The sequence below is a fragment of the Leptodactylus fuscus genome, chromosome 2 (assembly GCF_031893055.1).
Source record: "Leptodactylus fuscus isolate aLepFus1 chromosome 2, aLepFus1.hap2, whole genome shotgun sequence".
NCBI lineage: Eukaryota > Metazoa > Chordata > Amphibia > Anura > Leptodactylidae > Leptodactylus > Leptodactylus fuscus.
In genome coordinates, this window is record NC_134266.1 from 199,377,081 (window position 1) to 199,397,570 (window position 20,490).

Genomic DNA, 20,490 nt, shown 5'->3' on the forward strand with positions numbered 1-20,490 from the left:
ACTATTATATATTGATCATATTATTCATACTCGAGATAACTATAGATCCTTAACATCCCATATGTTCAGTGACTATTATTATATTTCATTAGAACAAGATTCCAGCAATAATATTGTCTTACCTTCACTAATCGAGCTTCACTCAAGCTAGGAAGAAATAAACTCTATCCGGAGCGCCTCGGCCTATTTAACCGTACCGCTCCATGTGCCACTTCCGGAGGAAAAAGATGCGGTCCAAGCTGGAACGCATGCTCATTAGCTAGATGTTACGAGCCTTTGTGCAAATTTTTTTCGGCGGAATATTCTATCACCACAAGAGCACGGGCACTCCGCCCGCACCAGAGAAACCAACAGTACGGGCTAAGAAAAAACGGTGGTGTCACGGGATGGTTAGAGTCCATACTATAGGCCATGTGTAATATATATTTCATGTGGAATGTATTCTCTAACCTGTTATATACATCAATGTGTAGTTGGCTGATTAGGGTCTAGTGTGTTAGCACATTGTATGCAAATACCTCTAACTAGTGAGGACCAGTGAGGACAATGGGTGGAGATAATCTGATCAGTGTCTCCAAGAAGAGGTTGGATGGTGCATTGTCCATAGTAGACAGGGAGTCTGCTCTCCTTGGTATAGGTGAGGGGGGAAGGATCTGTGACTCAGCCCTTCCCACCCACAGATATAGGTGTAACAGTCTTAGTATATAGTTGTAGCTGGAGTTAGTATGTGTTAGCCGGCCTGTGCACAGCTCTGCAGAGAGCCAGGACTTAGTTACAGGACCAAGGAGCCAAAGCTATCATTGGATTGTGACTTCTGTGGACTTATTGTTATTACGGTTGATGTGACCGCCGCCGGCTACTAACTTTGTGGATTACAATAAATTGCTGTTGTCTCCCGACCTCTTGCGTCCCTGTTGATTCAAGATATTTTCCGGAGGAAGGACGTATACCTTTGCTCCGTGACAGGTGGTACGACCTATCAAGAGTCGTATAGCTAAGTATGCAAATGTGAATAAAAAATAAAATAAAAGGAAGTCATGCGGTTCAACCTGGAACGCATGAACTTCTGCGCATGCGTAAAAGGACAATCTGCTATACGAGTCATCTAAAAGAATTCATAGTGATGATATTTGCCTAGGACGTAACATAAAAGTTTAGAAAATGATTCTAATTAGAAAACATAAAAATCTATATGATTACATTCCTAAAAATATATATATATATATATATATATATATATATATATATAAATATAGCCCACCATGTTCATGATATACTCGATATTGGTACATTAAATTTCTATCTGACTATTATACAAATTAAAAATGAAAAATAAATTGAATTTAAATAGTTTAAAACATGCATTTCAACCAATTATATAGGCCCTTCCCTAAAAATACACCTTATAGTTAACAGTATACATTAAGAATGACCAAAAGGATTATACAAGGTAACTCATCTGTTTACATCCTCAGTTGCGATATTTAGGCCCGCTGGATGTAATGTATTAAATTTAAACATCCAGAACATCTCTTTTTTTATTTAGCTTACTCAGTCTATCACCATTACCCGGGGGAACCCAGTCAATTGGTGTTACCAAAAATCCGCTGAAGCTTTTGTTGTGATGTTCACCTGCATGTCGCGACACACTATGTTTCATGTAACCGTTTGTGACATTCGAGCGATGCTTGTTGATACGCTCGCTTAATTGTCTAGATGTTCTGCCTATATATTGGAGGCCACACGGGCATTCCAATAAATATATTACAAATGACGAAGTACAATCAAGATGGTATTTTAATCTAAAAATTTCGTTGGTAGTGAAGCTACTAATCTCACATACTTTATTTCTAATTGATCTGCAGCACTTGCATCTATTACGGTTACAACGGAAACTCCCTCCGGAGGAGGTATTAGTTGTTACGGAGGTTGTATTGGATGACCGTAATTTACTGGGCGCTAGAATACTTTTGAGCGTTCGTGCCCTTCTAAAGGTGAATTTGGGTCTTATAGGAAGAACCTTTTTAAGAAAAGGGTCATTCTGTAGGACTGGCCAATGTCTCATAATAATATCTTTGATCTGTTGATGAGATGAACTAAAGGCCGTTATGAAATTCAGTTCATACTCATTAGTTTTCACGGATTGTCTTGGAGCAAGACATTCCTGTTGGTTGAGTCCGCTTGCTCTATGGTATGCAGCTTCAATCATTTTAACAGGGTACCCTTTTTCTCGGAATCTCCCTGTGAGAATGTTGCTTTGAAGTTGGAAATCTGTATCCCTTGTACAGTTTCGCCGTATACGGCAAAACTGTCCATAGGGAACATTTTGCTTCCACTTTCTATAGTGAAGACTATGGAAGTCTAGCAGACTATTACAATCCACAGTCTTAAAAAATGTTTTTGTATAGATCTTACCCTCTTCACTTGTTAGTACTAGATCCAAAAATTCAATTGATTTTGAGTCCGATTTCCCTGATAGATGGATGCCATAGGTATTAGAATTCTACTAACTAAGATATTATTATGAGACATTGGCCAGTCCTACAGAATGACCCTTTTCTTAAAAAGGTTCTTCCTATAAGACCCAAATTCACCTTTAGAAGGGCACGAACGCTCAAAAGTATTCTAGCGCCCAGTAAATTACGGTCATCCAATACAACCTCCGTAACAACTAATACCTCCTCCGGAGGGAGTTTCCGTTGTAACCGTAATAGATGCAAGTGCTGCAGATCAATTAGAAATAAAGTATGTGAGATTAGTAGCTTCACTTCCAACGAAATTTTTAGATTAAAATACCATCTTGATTGTACTTCGTCATTTGTAATATATTTATTGGAATGCCCGTGTGGCCTCCAATATATAGGCAGAACATCTAGACAATTAAGCGAGCGTATCAACAAGCATCGCTCGAATGTCACAAACGGTTACATGAAACATAGTGTGTCGCGACATGCAGCTGAACATCACAACAAAAGCTTCAGCGGATTTTTGGTAACACCAATTGACTGGGTTCCCCCGGGTAATAGTGATAGACTGAGTAAGCTAAATAAAAAAGAGATGTTCTGGATGTTTAAATTTAATACATTACATCCAGCGGGCCTAAATATCGCAACTGAGGATGTAAACAGATGAGTTACCTTGTATAATCCTTTTGGTCATTCTTAATGTATACTGTTAACTAAAAGGTGTATTTTTAGGGAAGGGCCTATATAATTGGTTGAAATGCATGTTTTAAACTATTTAAATTATTCAATTTATTTTTCATTTTTAATTTGTATAATAGTCAGATAGAAATTTAATGTACCAATATCGAGTATATCATGAACATGGTGGGCTATATATATATATATATATATATATATATATATATATATATATATATATATATATATTTTTAGGAATGTAATCATATAGATTTTTATGTTTTCTAATTAGAATCATTTTCTAAACTTTTATGTTACGTCCTAGGCAAATATCATCACTATGAATTCTTTTAGATGACTCGTATAGCAGATTGTCCTTTTACGCATGCGCAGAAGTTCATGCGTTCCAGGTTGAACCGCATGACTTCCTTTTATTTTATTTTTTATTCACATTTGCATACTTAGCTATACGACTCTTGATAGGTCGTACCACCGTTTTTTCTTAGCCCGTACTGTTGGTTTCTCTGGTGCGGGCGGAGTGCCCGTGCTCTTGTGGTGATAGAATATTCCGCCGAAAAAATTTGCACAAAGGCTCGTAACATCTAGCTAATGAGCATGCGTTCCAGCTTGGACCGCATCTTTTTCCTCCGGAAGTGGCACATGGGGCGGTACGGTTAAATAGGCCGAGGCGCTCCGGATAGAGTTTATTTCTTCCTAGCTTGAGTGAAGCTCGATTAGTGAAGGTAAGACAATATTATTGCTGGAATCTTGTTCTAATGAAATATAATAATAGTCACTGAACATATGGGATGTTAAGGATCTATAGTTATCTCGAGTATGAATAATATGATCAATATATAATAGTTTGTCTATGACTAATGATGTGTAATACATCACCTGAGCTTAATTCAGAATTCATATGATATACCTTGGATTTGTTTATAGGTTCTGGGTTTATAGGTAAATGATTTTCTTGCCTAATAACGTCGTGGTCTGTTGTTTTTTTCTTTGACAAGCTAATCTGTTTTTTAAATTATGTCTTTGTATATTCATGTTTTTTATACATATACTATATTTATTGTTTTTAACTAGTTACGCACTTGATAAAGGGTTCCGACCCGAAACGCGGCAACTGTTTTTGCGTTGTGCAATCTTCTTTTTGAATAAATTCCTTTGGACCTGAGAGCGCCGTCCTTTTGTTCTTCCATTGGTGCATCCTCCTGGTTTTTGACCAGTGTTATAGAGACGTGCTGCCACTCTCACTCTGACGAAGCCTAATATTGCTGAAAACGGAGTTGTGAACGGAGTCACAACCCGATCAGGTGAGAGGCCACCAGGTCCTGAGTTCTTTTCATAAACACCAGATAATTCATCTATATATTTATAATAGACCATCTACACTATAAGTGTGCTCGGTATCTCTCTATTCTCTATCATCTGGAAAAAGCATTCCTAGGAACACTTGAATGGAACCAATTACAGATTATGAATTACATTAGTCTTTGTAAGCCAAAACCATAAATGAAGACTACTAAGGCTAGGTGCACATCTGCGTTCGGGGGGCCCCAACAAAAACCTAATCAACATAAAAAAGTGATTACCTTAGGAAACCCATGAAACCCAATAGGTTATAATGGGATCTGTACGGTTACCACCCAAAAAGGGCGAAAAAAGAGGAGAGAAGGTGTAGAAGGTGAACCTTTCCAAGGGAATAAAAACTTTTTGAATATTTTCCTTGGCAGGCAAGTTACAAGTTACAGTGTAATTCATACTGTCAAAGACTCCTGGCATTTATTAGTGTAGAAGCAATATACAATCTCTTAGTAACATCAAGATAAACATGTGTACATATAGAGGGTGTTATGCAATCTCCAGTTCTCACAGCAATCCTTATTAGGGAAAAGATATGACAGTTATGTTGCATGGCTAATACACGCCCAATACAGCTATGTTGAAACTGTCCTACCTAGCAGTTTTCTAGCCACACCAGTTACATGTACTATTATATGACTGATTAAACATTAACACTACAGTGTGTCGCATCAGAGAGCTGATCTTATAAAAAGAAAGATGCGATTGGCTTTTTTGTGCGTTTTTCAGAAATGAAGCCACTTTTGTCCATGGCTTGTTTTTGGAGTTATATCTCAGGCCCATTCACGTGAATGTAGCAGTGCTGCAATAACCAAAAGCTCAAGATCAAACGTAACAGTATTTCTAGAAAAGCAGACCTCATTTCTAATCTTAGACAAACCCTTTGAACAAAGATTAACCACCTATGCTGGTCTATATACTGATTGGTATTGGTCTACATACATCACTGATGATGGTGGACCACTTCTCAACACTACTAAATTTATATACATTGATCAGCCTTAGAAAATGAAACTACCTGCCTAATATTGTGTAGATCCCTCATGTCAGGGGCTCCACCACACCTCTGCACCTAATCTGTTATTAGTAGAACCTTTAAAGGTGTTTTCACACTAAGCATTTTTTAGAAACACTTTTTTGAGCCAAAGCCAGAAATGGATTATGGAGCAAAAACAAATATTAAGTACTCAAAACTTCTAAAAGTACTGCAGAGCCAAAAAAGTTATGCGTAAAAACATCATAAGCCATGTAAGTTATATGGTGGAGTCTCATGAATTGGTCTCGATTTAACATCACATCCCACAAATGCTCAACTGGATTGAGATCTGAGAAATTTGATGGCCAAGTCGACACTATGAATTCTCTGCCATGTAACTTAAAGGGGGTTTTCCCAACTCCCTCCCTCACCAGCTTGTCTGCTATCTCTTCTTTTCACTTCCTGAATTCTTCAACAAGCTGGTAGGCAAGTTTTGACTGTTTGATGGAGAGGGTACTATGAATTCTTAGTAGACATAGACATTGCCTTTACCATTACAAGAAATCTAATATAAATGCAATCAAATAATATGCACAATAAACATATATTACATTATACAGGTTTGGAGAGAACGATAAACTTACATGCTGTCAGGACTGACAGGGGATTTGCAGTAAACTCAATGCTATCGTCATAAAGGGATAACAGACACTGTCTTTATCAGCAAACTGAAATTAGCTGACCTGATTGCTTGGAAGATGAGGAGATAAAAGCTCTGAGAACAAGCCCGATCTGACAAATCAGCCCCCAACCCCTCCAGAGAGCAGAAAGTCACATCATCAAACTTATAATGCTAGTTGAGGAGTGATGCAGACCAGGTTCCTTGACAACTTGTGTAAGCAATGGGAGGAATATTTTTCATAAAAGGCAAACAAAGCAGCATTTCTATAGAAATGTATTAAGAACGCTTCAATTTACATAAGCTAGCAGTTAACACAGGATCTTTGAGATGGAAATATTCCATTAAAGGGAGTCCACCTGCTCTATCCCCCAAGCATATTCAACTGTCACCACCATGTTACATTGCACAATTACAGTGATAAACAACATACCAATGTTACACAATCACTTTTGTAGATTTGGGAAAAAAATGCTTTGAAACAATATGTTCTCTTACGACTTCAACCCCTCTCTTCTCCTGCCTGTGCACTCCATGCAGAGGGAGTTCGTCCTCAGGCAGGAGAAGGGAGTGGTTCAAGTGGGAACAGCAATGCTCCAGGAGCTAAAGGAGTGCCATGAGTGCACCAAACTGCCTTCTTCGCACTATTACTTTACACTGAAACACAGAAGTGATGGCTGAATATACTTGTGGGAGATGGTAGACTCCCTTTATCCCATTCCCAACATTTTTAAAACCGGAATGCTACCAAAACATAGCATACAGGTGACTTGCACTCTTTCTCCAATTTTGATTCCCCCCCTTTCCCAGTACATTGTACAGGATAATAAATGGCAACATTATGTAGAACTATTTACCCTTCAAACATTAAGCCCTCATATGGCTCTATAAATGAAAAAAAAAAAAAAAGTGTTTGGAAGGCGAGGGCTCAAAACAAAAATCGAAAAATGCCTCAGGCAAGATGGAGTTAAACCATTTAACAATCATTTCTGCAGTGGGCAGGGTAAGGAGGTCACTTCCATGATGCAGTACAGTCTGCAACAATGTTTGGTATGTGGTAAAAGTCAAAGTATCATCAGTATGAAGGCCAATACTCAAGGTCTAACGTAGGGTTCACACTACCATTGGATTCCATTCAGAAGGTGTCCATTTAAAAAAAAAAAAAAAAAAAGTTATCAGTTACTGTCCGTTGCCCATAGACTTCAATGTAAAAAAAAAAAAAAAAAAAAAAGCCCCAAAAAACTGACACTTGCTGTCCGTTTTTTGAAACTGACAGAAAAGTCCTGCATGTAGGATTTTTTTTTTCTCCGCTTGAAAAAACGGACGTGGGTGTAATCAGCCACTAACGGACTCGAGATAAAATCCCATTGAAATTATCGGAAATTTCAGACAGACCAGCTAGTGTCTGTTGCTAAAATCTTGTTTGGACAATAGCCACGGACACTCCTGACGGAATCCAACGGTAGTGTGAACTCCCCCTTACTTTCCAACCTACCATGGTGCATCCTGCTGCAGTCACGTTCACAGGTAAGCAGCACAAATGTGCAGTGGGACCAGTCACATAGAAAGCCAACCTCTTCCATGGCCCTATGGTCTAATTCTGATTATTACGTAGCTGATTTTATACATTTGGCAGTGTACAGGTGTTAGCATGCTAGTCTGTGACTAAATAGCCATATTTGGTGCAACCTGGCAAGCACCGTGGTTCTGACACCTATTTTGTATTAGCCAGCTGTAACTTTTTGCGCTGCGGTACATCTTCCACGGGATTAGACCAAGCAAGCTAAGCTTCGCCGGCCATGATAATCAATTAACCTTGACAGCATATCACCCTGTCACTATACCACCAGTGGTCCTTCCCTAGACCACTAGTGGTAGGTAAAAGCTACTGAGGGAAAACCCTACAAAACCGGCTATTTTGGTGATACTCTGAATCTGTTGTCTAATATTCACAATTGGTGCTTGTCAAAGCTTCTCAAATGTTTCTAATTACCCTTTTTTTTTTCCTGTTTCAAACTCATCAACTTTGAGTACTGACCATTTACTTGCTGCCCAATATAACTGAACCCGATAGATGCCATTGTTCCAAGGTGATCAATGTTACTAATTTTACCTATCAGAGGTTTTAATGTTATGGCCGATCAGTGTACAGTTTATTAAATGTCATGTATGTGAGGCAATAATCCGCTACATTTTTTTTACCAAATTGGAAAGCAAATGTGTGTACCAAGTGTATCTGTATCCCCCTTACAATGAACATATTGTACTGTACATTTTGGCACAATTGGAAACAAAGAAGGCTTTGGCGTGTCGGTTTTCTGTCCTTTTGTGGGAAAGCCACTGATCATCGACTTTGCTTCCAGCAGGAGTCTAAAATAACATTTTGGCCACCTTACAAGATGGAGAGATAAAATGAACAATCTGAATTTCTGTTTCTTTAGATTATCTTTGGCACTGTGCAGGATCTACTCATGTTTTAAAACCGTAAATTTGCAAAACAAAGAACTTAGTAGCCAAAGCTGGCATTAAAGCACAAGTCTCTTTAGTTTTCTGGAAACAACTTCTTATTTTAATCATCATTCAGTAGTTTAACAATGGAGCAGGAACACCAGATGGACAGTTAACCTACTTATGTACCCAAAGATCTCATTGCTATCCAGTCATTGATAATTACATTATGACCAAGACATTGCAATTACGTACATTAAAGCCTACCTCCAAACAAAACAACTTTTCATAAATGAAAAGTACAGATTAATATAAAAAAAAATTATGATATATCTTCAAGAAATCTGTTTCCTTCTCCACTTACTGGACTGATCTCCTCCTCAGTGCCTTCACTAAGACAGTATACAAAGGAACCCTCTATATATGTTCATCTCACATCAGAACTCTATGGAGATGGGAAGGGGAAGTGGATGACTAGTTATTTGACTTGTCGCCTCATTCTGTGGCGTGATAAAGCAGTATCTTCAAGATTCAGCATTCGCAAAAAAAAAAAGTTCATTCAATCACAGTGTAGCAGCAGCAGTAATTGCTGGTTTCCAGAAGACTCCCACCCCTCTCCATAGACTAATATTAGGCTAAGTAACATTTTACATAAGTAGAGAAGGAAACATATTTCTTTAATAAGGTATATTACAAAGTTTCTTATAGTCACCTGTACTATTCATTAAAAAAAGTTGTTTAATAAGTGAAGGTACGTTTTAATTCTTGCTTATGTGTGGCTTTACTACTTGAGGGGGTTTTGTGCATTTCCTCACAATGCTTGATATCAAGACATAAGCTCTTACAGTTTGGGCTTTCTATGATTGTTTTTCCTCCCCACAAGAAAGCAGTGCCAGAGAAGCTAACTCATTCAACTATTTTCATTTATGTTTTAGTATGTACATTCAGTCAAGAAAAGGAACATAGAAAGAATGATCACTGCAGACCTTACAAGGTTTAACAATATACGGTTCTTCCAAACTGACTCAACTTAGGGCCTCAAAACACTGCATCAAATGTACTACTACTAAAGGTATTGCAAGTTTGTTCCCCAGCATGTGTTACAGCAAATAAAATGTATGAAGAAAACAAATGTACCTGTCCGGCTGAGAAAATCCTTTCCAGAAAGTGGTAGCATTGAGAAGCAGAAAATAAGAGATCTTTTAGTATTTAATACATAGCAGTTGAAAATTTTAAAATTTGATATTCCTTGCAATTTTTTTAATTTTTTTTAAAGAGTCGCCAGTAAAAAGTGAAGTTGTCTTCTTCCATCAAGTCATTAAAACGTGTACCCAACTATATTGGCAACCACCATCACCAATCTAATTCAGTATATTATCACTGCAGACCCATAAGTATTAAGTCGCCCCCCTGGAGAGCTGGCTGCACTGATGATCAGCAGCACATCCCCATTTGAACAGGGCAATGTGCTGCCAATACTTCAGCATCTTTCATACTGGATAAAAGAGTGAACTTGAAACATCAAAGAACATATGACCCCAGATGTGCGAGTGATTCATTAACTGCAATTTCATTGCATTGAAGTGTAGAAAGTGGTATACAGAAAGTGATGCATCATGGTAAATGTAGTTTGTTCACAGATTCACTAACAGTAATACAAGGAGCCTCAAGTAAAAGAAAGCCAAGAAAAGACTGCATGTGCCCTAAGTGATGAGTGATGTCAGAACAGTGGGAGGGATCAACTCTCACTGCATCAAGGGGCGCAGGCAGAAGATGGTAGGAGTCTGAGTAGCAAAAGCTGAAGTCCTGCTCCCAGTGCACCAAATGCCTTACATGCATGTGATTTCAAAGTGATTTTTTTTCTCCTAATCTACAAAAGTGACATACATAACAAAGATATGTTTTTTTAATCACTGTAATGTGCTATATAAACATGGAGGTGACAGTTGTATATTGCTTGGAGAAGTGGTGGAATCCTTCCAAATACCAATAGTTTAGAGATCCTTTCCCTGCATTCCATTGATCAGATAGGATTCTGTTCTTGCCACTTAACAAATGGCTCACATACTGACTGATTTTCCATTCATTGTAAGGTGCACACAGAAAACAAGAGACATCTGATTTCTTTGAACATAAACGGTAAACTACAGTCCATAATCGCCCAAAAGCATGCTGGGATAGTTGGTGCACAAACTAACCTAGTAAGCACAGGGTGAAAAGGTTTTATATAAACACTGGTACGGAGCCAAACAACCAGTGCTCTTTTCCCATCTCACTTTTCCCAATTCCGCAATAGAGGTAAAATCCTAGTATTTATGAAATACCAAGAATACAGAAAACAGGAAAACATTTAACAATTTACAGCGGCTAAGACAAAACAATAATCTGACCTCCGCATTGTGTGGCTATATAACATGCTCATTACATATGGAAAATGATTTAAGCACTTTTAATGATATTTTATCACTTACACATTATTTAGCACATTGAAACAAAAGCTTCCTAACCAACAGCTGCTGATGAGAAAACAAAGGCAGGAAAAAATAAAACTGTAAAAAGGAAAGAAAGCCATTAAGCAAATTCATACACCCATATGTCAAGTAACTTTACAGCGAAAATATGGCAAAAGACAGATAAGGAGAAAAAAAAAAAAGCAGCCCTCGTCTCATATCAGCAACTTGTGAATGTGATCATTTTGCTTCATTCCCAGGAAACACACATCTTTCCTCAACCCTTCCAATGTACTTGGCTACATTTTTCATTCAAAGACCACGTACTCTTATACAACCTTTGCAAAATGCAACGAACCCATTCTCACATAATATCATGATTTGTCGTTTACTTGCATTCCTAAACTACTGTATATGTAGGCTTCCATAGAACAATTGTATACTCTCCACATGTCCTGTCTTAGTAGATGATGTATGGTCATTGCAAACCATTAAAAACTAGTTGACCCAAGTAGTTTATAGCTCCACTTCAGTAAAGTTCAGGCCACACTAATAAAAACTGAGCAATGCACTCACTCACCGGTTGCCTCGATCATGTTATTCAGCCTCAGTACAGTCGCCTGGCTGGTCAAGTGATCAGCAGACTGACCTGTCAGTTGACATACCATCTTGGCTCTTAAAGACTTACACAGAAAAAGTGAGTTCTGTCTTGTGTATGAATCAGTCAGGACCTTCATAAACCATTTGAAGGAGCGGGAAGCTTATATGCTTGCCGTGGCCCTTCATTAATAGACAGTGCTGCCTGTTCTATAGGGCCTATGCCTGGTAGGCAGATGTCATTTTTACTTAAAGGGGGTCGACCTCCTTCCTCAAGCATACTCAACTGCTGTCACCACCACATTACAATGATAATCATATCTCTGTGGTGTAAGTCTTTGTTTTATAATTGGAGTACAAACACTTTTTTTGTGGATTGTGAGCCCCATATAGGGCTCATAATGTACATTTTTTCCTATCAGTATGTCTTTGTAATATGGGAGGAAATCCACGCAAACACGAGGAGAACATACAAACTCCTTGCAGATGATGCTCCTGGCAGGATTCGAACCCAGGACTCCAGCGCTGCAAGGCTGCAGTGCTAACCACTGAGCCACCGTGTTACCGCTGGAGTACAAACACTTATGCAAGCTAGGCAGTTGGTGCACTGGAGACTGGCCTTCAGCTTCCTGAAGCACTGCTCGTCACTCAGACACCTACCTTCTCCTGCTTGTGCCAACTTGGGCAATGAGATGTCTTCCCATTGCTATGACATCACCCATCTTATTTGAGCAGCAACAGCAGTAGTACCAGGGCTGAAGGACAGCCCGCAGTGCACCAATGGCATACGCTTCAAAGCTGTATAATGTAGTGGTAGAAACTGAATATGCTTGGGGTGGTGGTAAACTTTTAAATAGGACAGAGCTGCAGAATCGCACACAGAGGTCACGAAATGTATGGTGCTGTGCCTACTAAACAAGGCAAGCACTGCAGACCCTTCAAACAGCTGATTAGTAAAGGAGCTGAGAGTTGAACCCCCACTGATTTGATAATGATGGCCTAGCTTGAGGACAGGCTATCAATGTTAAAGTCTATCTATTTAAGGATGGATTAATGGATGGATGGATAGATAGATAGATAGATAGATAGATAGATAGATAGATAGATAGCTCTAGTATTGTGTACTTAGCAGTAGACAACGTCATGGAATGCAATTTACATTTTTTGCATTGCTATTGCAGAATACTTACCAAGCCAGCTATAGGTGTGGACAGTCTGTTAATCTTTTTAATTATTCCAGGCTTGATCTTGTTAACAAGGCTAAATGAAATTAAAACATAAGAATTGTAAAATAGTATAGTATGGAGCCTACCACCAGGCAAACATGATGAATTCTATGTGACATTCTGTTCTTTACTGACTAATATCTGAAGACCTGAAGGTGGTGGAGGTTTAGAAAGGTCGTGAAGGTGAACTGAAGATGACAAAATGAAAGCGATAATGGAGATATGTTCTATAATCAAAAATAACTGGCTTACAGTATATACAGTATATACCGTATTTTTCGGACTATAAGACGCACTGGACTATAAGACGCACCCAGGTTTTAGAGGAGAAAAATAGGGAAAAAAAATTTTCAGGCAAAAAATGGTAAAATATTTAATATATGGGAGTTGTAGTTTTGGAACAGCTGCAAGGCCACATTGACAGGTGACCCTGCAGCTGTACGGGGATGTATAGGGCGTTTTTTTTGTGGGGCCAGGTGTAGACCGGGCATTTTCAGACACAGGGATACCTAATGTATATGTTTCACAGTAATGTTATACTTTTATATGTATTCTAGGGAAAGGAGGTGAACTTTTATTTATTTTATTTTTTATTATATTTTTTTAAGTGTTTTTTTTTATTTTTATTTTTTTTTACTATTTTAATATCCCCCGCCTAGGGGGCTTGAACCTGCAATCATTTGATTGCAAGTCCCATAGACGGCAATACAAGTGTATTGCCGTCTATGGGAGATTCTATACATTACTATCGCGGAGGGTCATAGACCAGCCGCGATAGTAATATATATTTATGACAAGCCTCGGAGCCTTCATTAGGCTCCCGGCTGTCATCGGAACAGGCCGGCTCCTGCGGCCTCGCCGTGCAAGAGCCGGCCTGCATCACTAAAGGTATGGGGGGGGGGGGCTAACTAACTGTCGGGACCTGTGGAGGAGGAGTGGGTTTGCAGTATGGCCGTGCTACTGCCACCGCTGGTTTTCTTCAGCGGCAGTAGCGCTGCAATCCGCAGGCCCCGGCAGCTAAGACAGTCCCCGGCATCCGCCGGTCTATTACAGCAGATGCCGGGGACTGTCTTAGCTGCCGGGGCCTGCGGATTGCCGCGATACTGCCGCTGAAGAAAACCAGCGGTGGCAGTAGCGCGGCAATCTGCAGGCCCCGGCAGCTAAGACACTCCCCGGCATCCGCCGGTCTATTACAGCAGATGCCGGGGACTGTCTTAGCTGCCGGGGCCTGCGGATTGCCGCGATACTGCCGCTGAAGAAAACCAGCGGTGGCAGTAGCGCGGCAATCTGCAGGCCCCGGCAGCTAAGACACTCCCCGGCATCCGCCGGTCTATTACAGCAGATGCCGGGGACTGTCTTAGCTACCGGGGCCTGCGGATTGCCGCGATACTGCCGCTGAAGAAAACCAGCGGTGGCAGTAGCGCGGCCATGCTGCAAACCCACATTCAGACTATAAGACGCACCCTCATTTTCCTCCGAAATTTGGGGGAAAAAAAGTGCGTCTTATAGTCCGAAAAATACGGTATATATAGAAATGACAGTAAAGCAATGGAGCGCAGCGACACTATTTTTATTGGTGTGTCTGACAGGATCACACTGCCATCATTTCTACAGGGTGTGCTGGTCCAGGTAAAATTGTCTACATACTTCTTAAGGGCTTGGTGGTAAGCCTACTTACATCACTAAATTTATTACCTGTAGTAGGCACTAAGAATACACACACCCTGCTTTTTCCTTCAATGTAGAAGTCTTTGATACTTACTCACTCAAGAGCACTCCATTTTCAAGAGCAGAGCGGAAATCCTGTTCCCCAAAACCTTTTCCAGTTACCTCCTAAAAAAATTTAAACATAAAGATGTATTGGGTATCATTAAAGGAAGCAACAATATATCAATATTCACTGGAAACAAAGTGACGGGTTCACATCTGCGCCCGATGTCCGGTTTAGTCAATCCGGCGGGTTTCCATCTTCTGCCCCAAGAAACTGGACAGGAGATGGAAACCCGGCAGTCAGTTTTCACACCCATTCACTTGAATGGGTTTGCAAAGCGACCGCCCGTGTGTGTCTTTTGCCTGTTCGCTGCAAAACCGTTTTTTTTTTTTCAATGTCTGACACTGCGTCCGGCAAAAAAAAACAAAAAAAAAAAAACACAGTTTGGCCGTGGACAGGCAGAAGACGCACACGGCTGGTCACTTTGCAAACCCATTCAAGTGAATAGGTTTGAAAACTGACCACATGGTTTTTGTCTCCTGTTCAGTTTCTCTCAGCAGAAGACGGATTGGCTAAAGCGGAGACCGGACACAGATTTCATTATAAGAAATTGATTATAGCCCAAGTTGTTTCCCAATCCCATGGCATGGTAAAAGATGGCTCAGTATTATGCAAGTTGCACATAAGTAGACATTTCAATGACAACGAGTAGGATTTGGCTGTCAAGTACATAGGCAGAACACGGCACAATTTTTCTTCTGTGTCAGATTCAAACAGATATAACAACTTTTAATATAACTCTCTCAATGGGGTTTTCTAAGGCTTTTGTTATCTTTTATGATAGGTTAGGTTCACACTTGTGCTCAGATTTCCACTCAGAGGCCCCTAAACCTAATACACTTAAAAAAGTGGTTACCCGTGGACCCTGGAGTTTCTGCCCAAAAAAGGGCGAAAAATGTAGACTTTTCTCTCTGCATTTATCAAGCGGAATGGGGAACAGAATTCCCTAGCAGAGAGCAGGCGCAGATGTGTACCTAGCCTTAAACACTGCTGCAACTTCATATTTAAAAAAAAATAATCCGAAACTGGATTCAGAGTTATAGTAGGACGCCACTTAAGTTTTTAACATCACATTATGGTTTTGTATCACTCAGAAGTTGTATAGAGCCATGATATGCTCATGTGCATGGCGACTATACACGTGTCCTGCCCCACCTATTTGCATGGCTTAACATATCCAATACATTTGGCATCAGATGATCAAATTTTCAAACCAATATGATTTTAGGATACTCTGTTATGAGACGTCTATACTATAGCTCTGTGTGACTACCCAGTGGTTGCAAGCTGTAGTGTGTCACAGGTATTGCTCAAGTATCCAGATATTGGATTGGATTAGCTACAAAAGAAATTGGCAACTTTAATTTTAAGCTACAATAAAGGCCCTATTAGACCGGCCAATATAACTGAAAATTGAGCACAAATGATCTTTCCCCAAAATTAGCCTAATAGTGCTGATAAGGTCAAAGCAGTTTTTATGACTAAATGACCAATAATCCCTGGTAACTGGTGTTATCCTAATTAATTAGACTGAGTGCCAGGCGGTAAGGAAGTCAAACCACTCTATATGTTGGTATTCGTTCCTCTCTCAACCATGAAGGAGATACTGATGCACTTTTATTTAAGACCATGGGGGTTAAATAGTAGCAGAGAAAGTAAGAGAGAACAACAAGGTAAGTTTTCATATTCATTCTTGATTGGTATGATACATCTCTATCAAACAGAAAAAGTTTAAGCAGTTCCATATATAGCCAGCTACTCCCAGTCCTGCATGGTAACCTTGGGGAGCTGTATTCTGACAGCAAACCAAGCATTTGTTTTCCTTACACCCATCCTGGATAAAGGTGCCATTTTATCATATAACATTATACAAGTTTAAAGCATAAGCAACTATATCTAGCATTCAGCTTTTAAGGATAACAATGTTTTTCATATATTACATGATTATAACCTTCACAATGCCAACAATCAAACAATGAATGAGGATTTGCTTGTTCATAGGATGATCGGCTGCTTTCAGAACGTCAGAAAATCATTGCACGATTGCAGCACATGGCCCTGCTGCCAACAGTCAATGAAAGTAGGTGCCGGGGAAACAACCAATTTAGCATGTCTTCTGCATTGCCCTGTGCAACGCGGCTGGTGCCGATCAATAGGTTTTGTAGCTGTTTAGCAGGTGTACTGACAAGCATAATAGGACATTAAGGGTGGACATAACTGTAACTTGTTTTCGTTCTTGTGACCGTTCTTATCTTCTATCTCTTTGGCTAAATATGAACTAATATAATTAGGGCTGACGTATAATAAGTGAAGCAGCCCTAACTAGTGCAGGCCCCAGGAGCATTCAGGCTATGAAATCAGAGCTAAAATGGGCTCATTTTAATTCTTCTTTGTTAATTAAGGTCAAAGTGGCTATAACAGGAATAGCGTCGACTTCCTATAGGCTGGACACATTATGTCATAGGCGAATTGCAATATGGTTATTAATATACTTATTAAAATAAAACAGTCAGTGACAATAACAAATGAAGGTGGGGCACTGAAAGAATTGAAATGAGTGTGAATTGTGAAACTATTTACATTGCCTTCTTATCTAATCCTGGAAGGCGTTGTGCTTCTTACCTTCACATGACAGCAAAGGGAAAAAGCGAGAAAATATGTTTCATCAAGACTTTAATATACAGGCAGGATGGGAATGGGTATTATTCAAGGTATACTCAACGTCGGATTGGAGGGGGGATAGATACAATGGTACAAAATCACATCAGCCATTCCCCCTCTAGTAAAACAATCACATCGTCTCTTTCTGCCAAGAAGAGGAAAACATTGGCATTATAAGTATGATGGAGGCTTAAGTACTCAAAACACTGCACCGTGGCCCACTGCCATACAGACAAATAAGTCATTAAGACTATGTGATTCACAATGTCTTGTCATCCATTCTTCTTCATTACTTCCTGTAGGGTGTGAATGGCAAAGATATGCTGTCCTGTTAGGCCACATTTCTGCTATACACATACTCAATGGAGATGTCATTGCCGAGTACAGTGTCGAAATAAAAATGAAAAGCCCTTTTGTAAGCTTAACAAAAAGAGAAACGTGTTGCGCGTATATATATATATATATATATATATATATATATATATATATTTATTTATTTTTTTTTAATTTCATTAAAAGGAATGTGACACCGTTTTTAAAAATGTATTTATTAAAACCAGATACTGAAATATATAACTTTGCCCCAATCTATTTTTAGATTCTGATTGTAGAATTTTCTAGGCAGCCACTGTGGGAGTAGAAAGCTGTAACTTCATCTGTGCATAAAGGGTTTATCTACAGGGGCGTTATCTTCTATTGTAATATTGCTTGTTATGTAAATTAGATGACTGCTGCAAAGATGCCCCCTACAGAATTGGCAACTGGTCAGCATGAAAACTGCTGAATATTTCTTTTAAATACAGACAGTGACATGGAAATAAAAAAATAAAAAGACAAAAAAATAGTTTATGATAAAAACTTGGTTTAGAAAAAAAAAATAAGTCAGTCAGTTGGTGGTGATGCATTGCATTTAAGTTTAAAAAATACAATAAAAGAAGACAATGATGAAGTGTTTTTGTATTAGTCATGATTAGGGTTGAGAGATCGGGATCGGAAATGTTCGGATTCCGATCGGCGATCGAGTAAATTTTTCCAGCGGGATCGAGGTTGGAGGTTATTTCCCCACAATGCTTGGCTACTGGTCAATCATTGTGGGAAAAGCTATAGCATCAGATGAGCGAGTACTATTCAAAACTCCCGTTTCAAATAGCACGCACCCATAGGAATGAATGGAAGCAGCCGGCCGCTTAAACCCGTGTGCCGGCTGCGTCCATTCATTCCTATGGATTTACCGCAGCCTGCCACTCTTCTGCTTCATCCCTGTTTTACTAAATACTCAGCCTTTGCTACATCTGAGATGTAGCAGAGTCCAGTATATGGCACAGCAGGGAGGAAACAGAAGAGTAGATCGTATCTATCTACTCGCAAACCTGGCTCAACTTACCTGCACAGAAGTGCTGCCACTCCCCATTCTTCTCGCTCCTCTTCTCTCTCATTGACAAAATCCCCCGGCTACTTAGCCCCCCTGGTGTCCGCTTACCTGCACAGATCCGCTGCCACTCCCCGATCTTCTCGGTCCAGTCCTCTCTTCTCCTTCAGAGTGCCCTGTGCCCCCCCGCCTCCCTAGACTAGTGTTAGAGATGCTGGGAGAAGGCGAGGCTTGGGACTTAGAGTGTGGGCGGGTACTGGGAGGGGAGACGTGAGTGATGCACTTACGTCTCCCCGCCCACACTCTCCTAAGCCACAACAAGCCCCGCCTACTCCCATCATCTCTAACACTAGCCTAGGGAGGTAGGGGCACGCACGGCACTCTGAAGGCATGTCAATGAGAGAGGACTGGACCGGAAAGAACGGGGAGCGGAAGCGGAACTGTGCAGATAAGCGGACACAAGGGGGGCTAATTAGCCAGGGATTTTTTTTTTTAATCACTACACAGCGTGGAGTCCAAGAATTGAAACAATTTTTGGATTCCATACTGTGTATTGAATAGAATCATTTATAAAATCCAATCTTCGATTATTAAAAAAAAAAAAAAAAAATTCCATTGACTTGTATTGGGATCGGAATTGGGATCGGGTTCAAATGGAAAGTGATAGGAAATCGGATTTTAATAACGATCCTGAAATTTCAAGATCGGCTTAACACTAGTCATGATTATTGCCTAAAACCATGCATACTGTGCTTTGGTAGTCTGAGACACTGCCCTTTGCTCTTAGATTCCATAGCAGGTTCTAATGGTCAAAGTCAGTTTTTTTTTTTAAAGTAGCAGGACTTCCAAAATTGAGACCCAATGAATAAGAGTCGACATAGGGGTTGGCTAGGGGTTTTTAAAATAAACTGCCGGTGTCCATAGACAGTCTCTTCACCGTGAAACCGTTTTTGTTTTGTTTTTTTGCACAGACACAAAGTCCCACATGGCCATCTAGGGCGCAAGTGTGAACGCCCCCCCCCCCTTCCTAAAGCCCCACTTTGCGGAAACACAGTGTTATTTGCTGCAGATTTTGTATTGGCTTTTTTTTTTTTTTTTTTTAGCCAAAGTCAGGAGTAAATTTAACACAAGTGAAACATCTAACAGGTTACTTCAAATTTTTCATTTCTTTTCAAGCCACTCCTGACTTGACTTCAAGCCACGTGGAATCTTAGCCTAAAAGAGGACATGCTCTGAGGAGACATAAGATGTAGAGTAAGGCTGGAACAACCAGGGAAGATGAAAAGCAGTGCGGCCCAATAGCCTAGTTGAAAGTTGTACTAACCCCTTTAAATGGAAACGGTTATAGATGCAAACCTCGTTACTTTATAACATTTAGTTAAAATCCAGTGGGTTCTTTTACGCCACAGCAGTAATAGTCAGGGATACTGCCACATGGTGCTGCAAGGATCTAGCTCAATATGTATAAGGAGTACAAGCCTTATAATGCCACATACAAATCAGAGAGGCACTCAGCAGCACTATCTTTTTCTTTCCATACATTTGTATGGCCAGGGAACAGTTCTGTAGGGTTAGGGGACCACAAACAAAGTTTAGGTACAGTTTGTAATGCATTTTTTTCTGAGATTGGAGAAAAAGGATTTTGCAACAAAGAAAAAATTAAAATTAAAGTATACCATTAGAGTCAGGTGCAGGAGACAGAACATCCACCTACATGTATATTAATCTATATATGGAGATCCGAGCTGTACATTCAGAAACAATGAATAAAGATATAGGGTTTGTTATTTATAGCCAGG

The 20,490-nt window shown here is 39.8% G+C and overlaps 1 protein-coding gene across 5 annotated transcripts in view; it reads right to left on the reverse strand.

Annotated features, from left to right (window-relative positions):
- The window catches only part of LMO7 (LIM domain 7), a 125,729-nt gene that overhangs the window by 73,766 nt on the left and 31,473 nt on the right, over positions 1-20,490 (reverse strand). For all 5 annotated transcript variants that reach the window (XM_075265407.1, XM_075265408.1, XM_075265406.1 and 2 more), the window contains exons 3-4: positions 14,653-14,723; positions 12,855-12,924 (exon numbers count right to left, since the gene is read on the reverse strand). In XM_075265407.1, the coding sequence (XP_075121508.1) occupies positions 12,855-12,924; positions 14,653-14,723 (141 nt within the window). The remainder of the gene's footprint in view (positions 1-12,854; positions 12,925-14,652; positions 14,724-20,490) is intronic.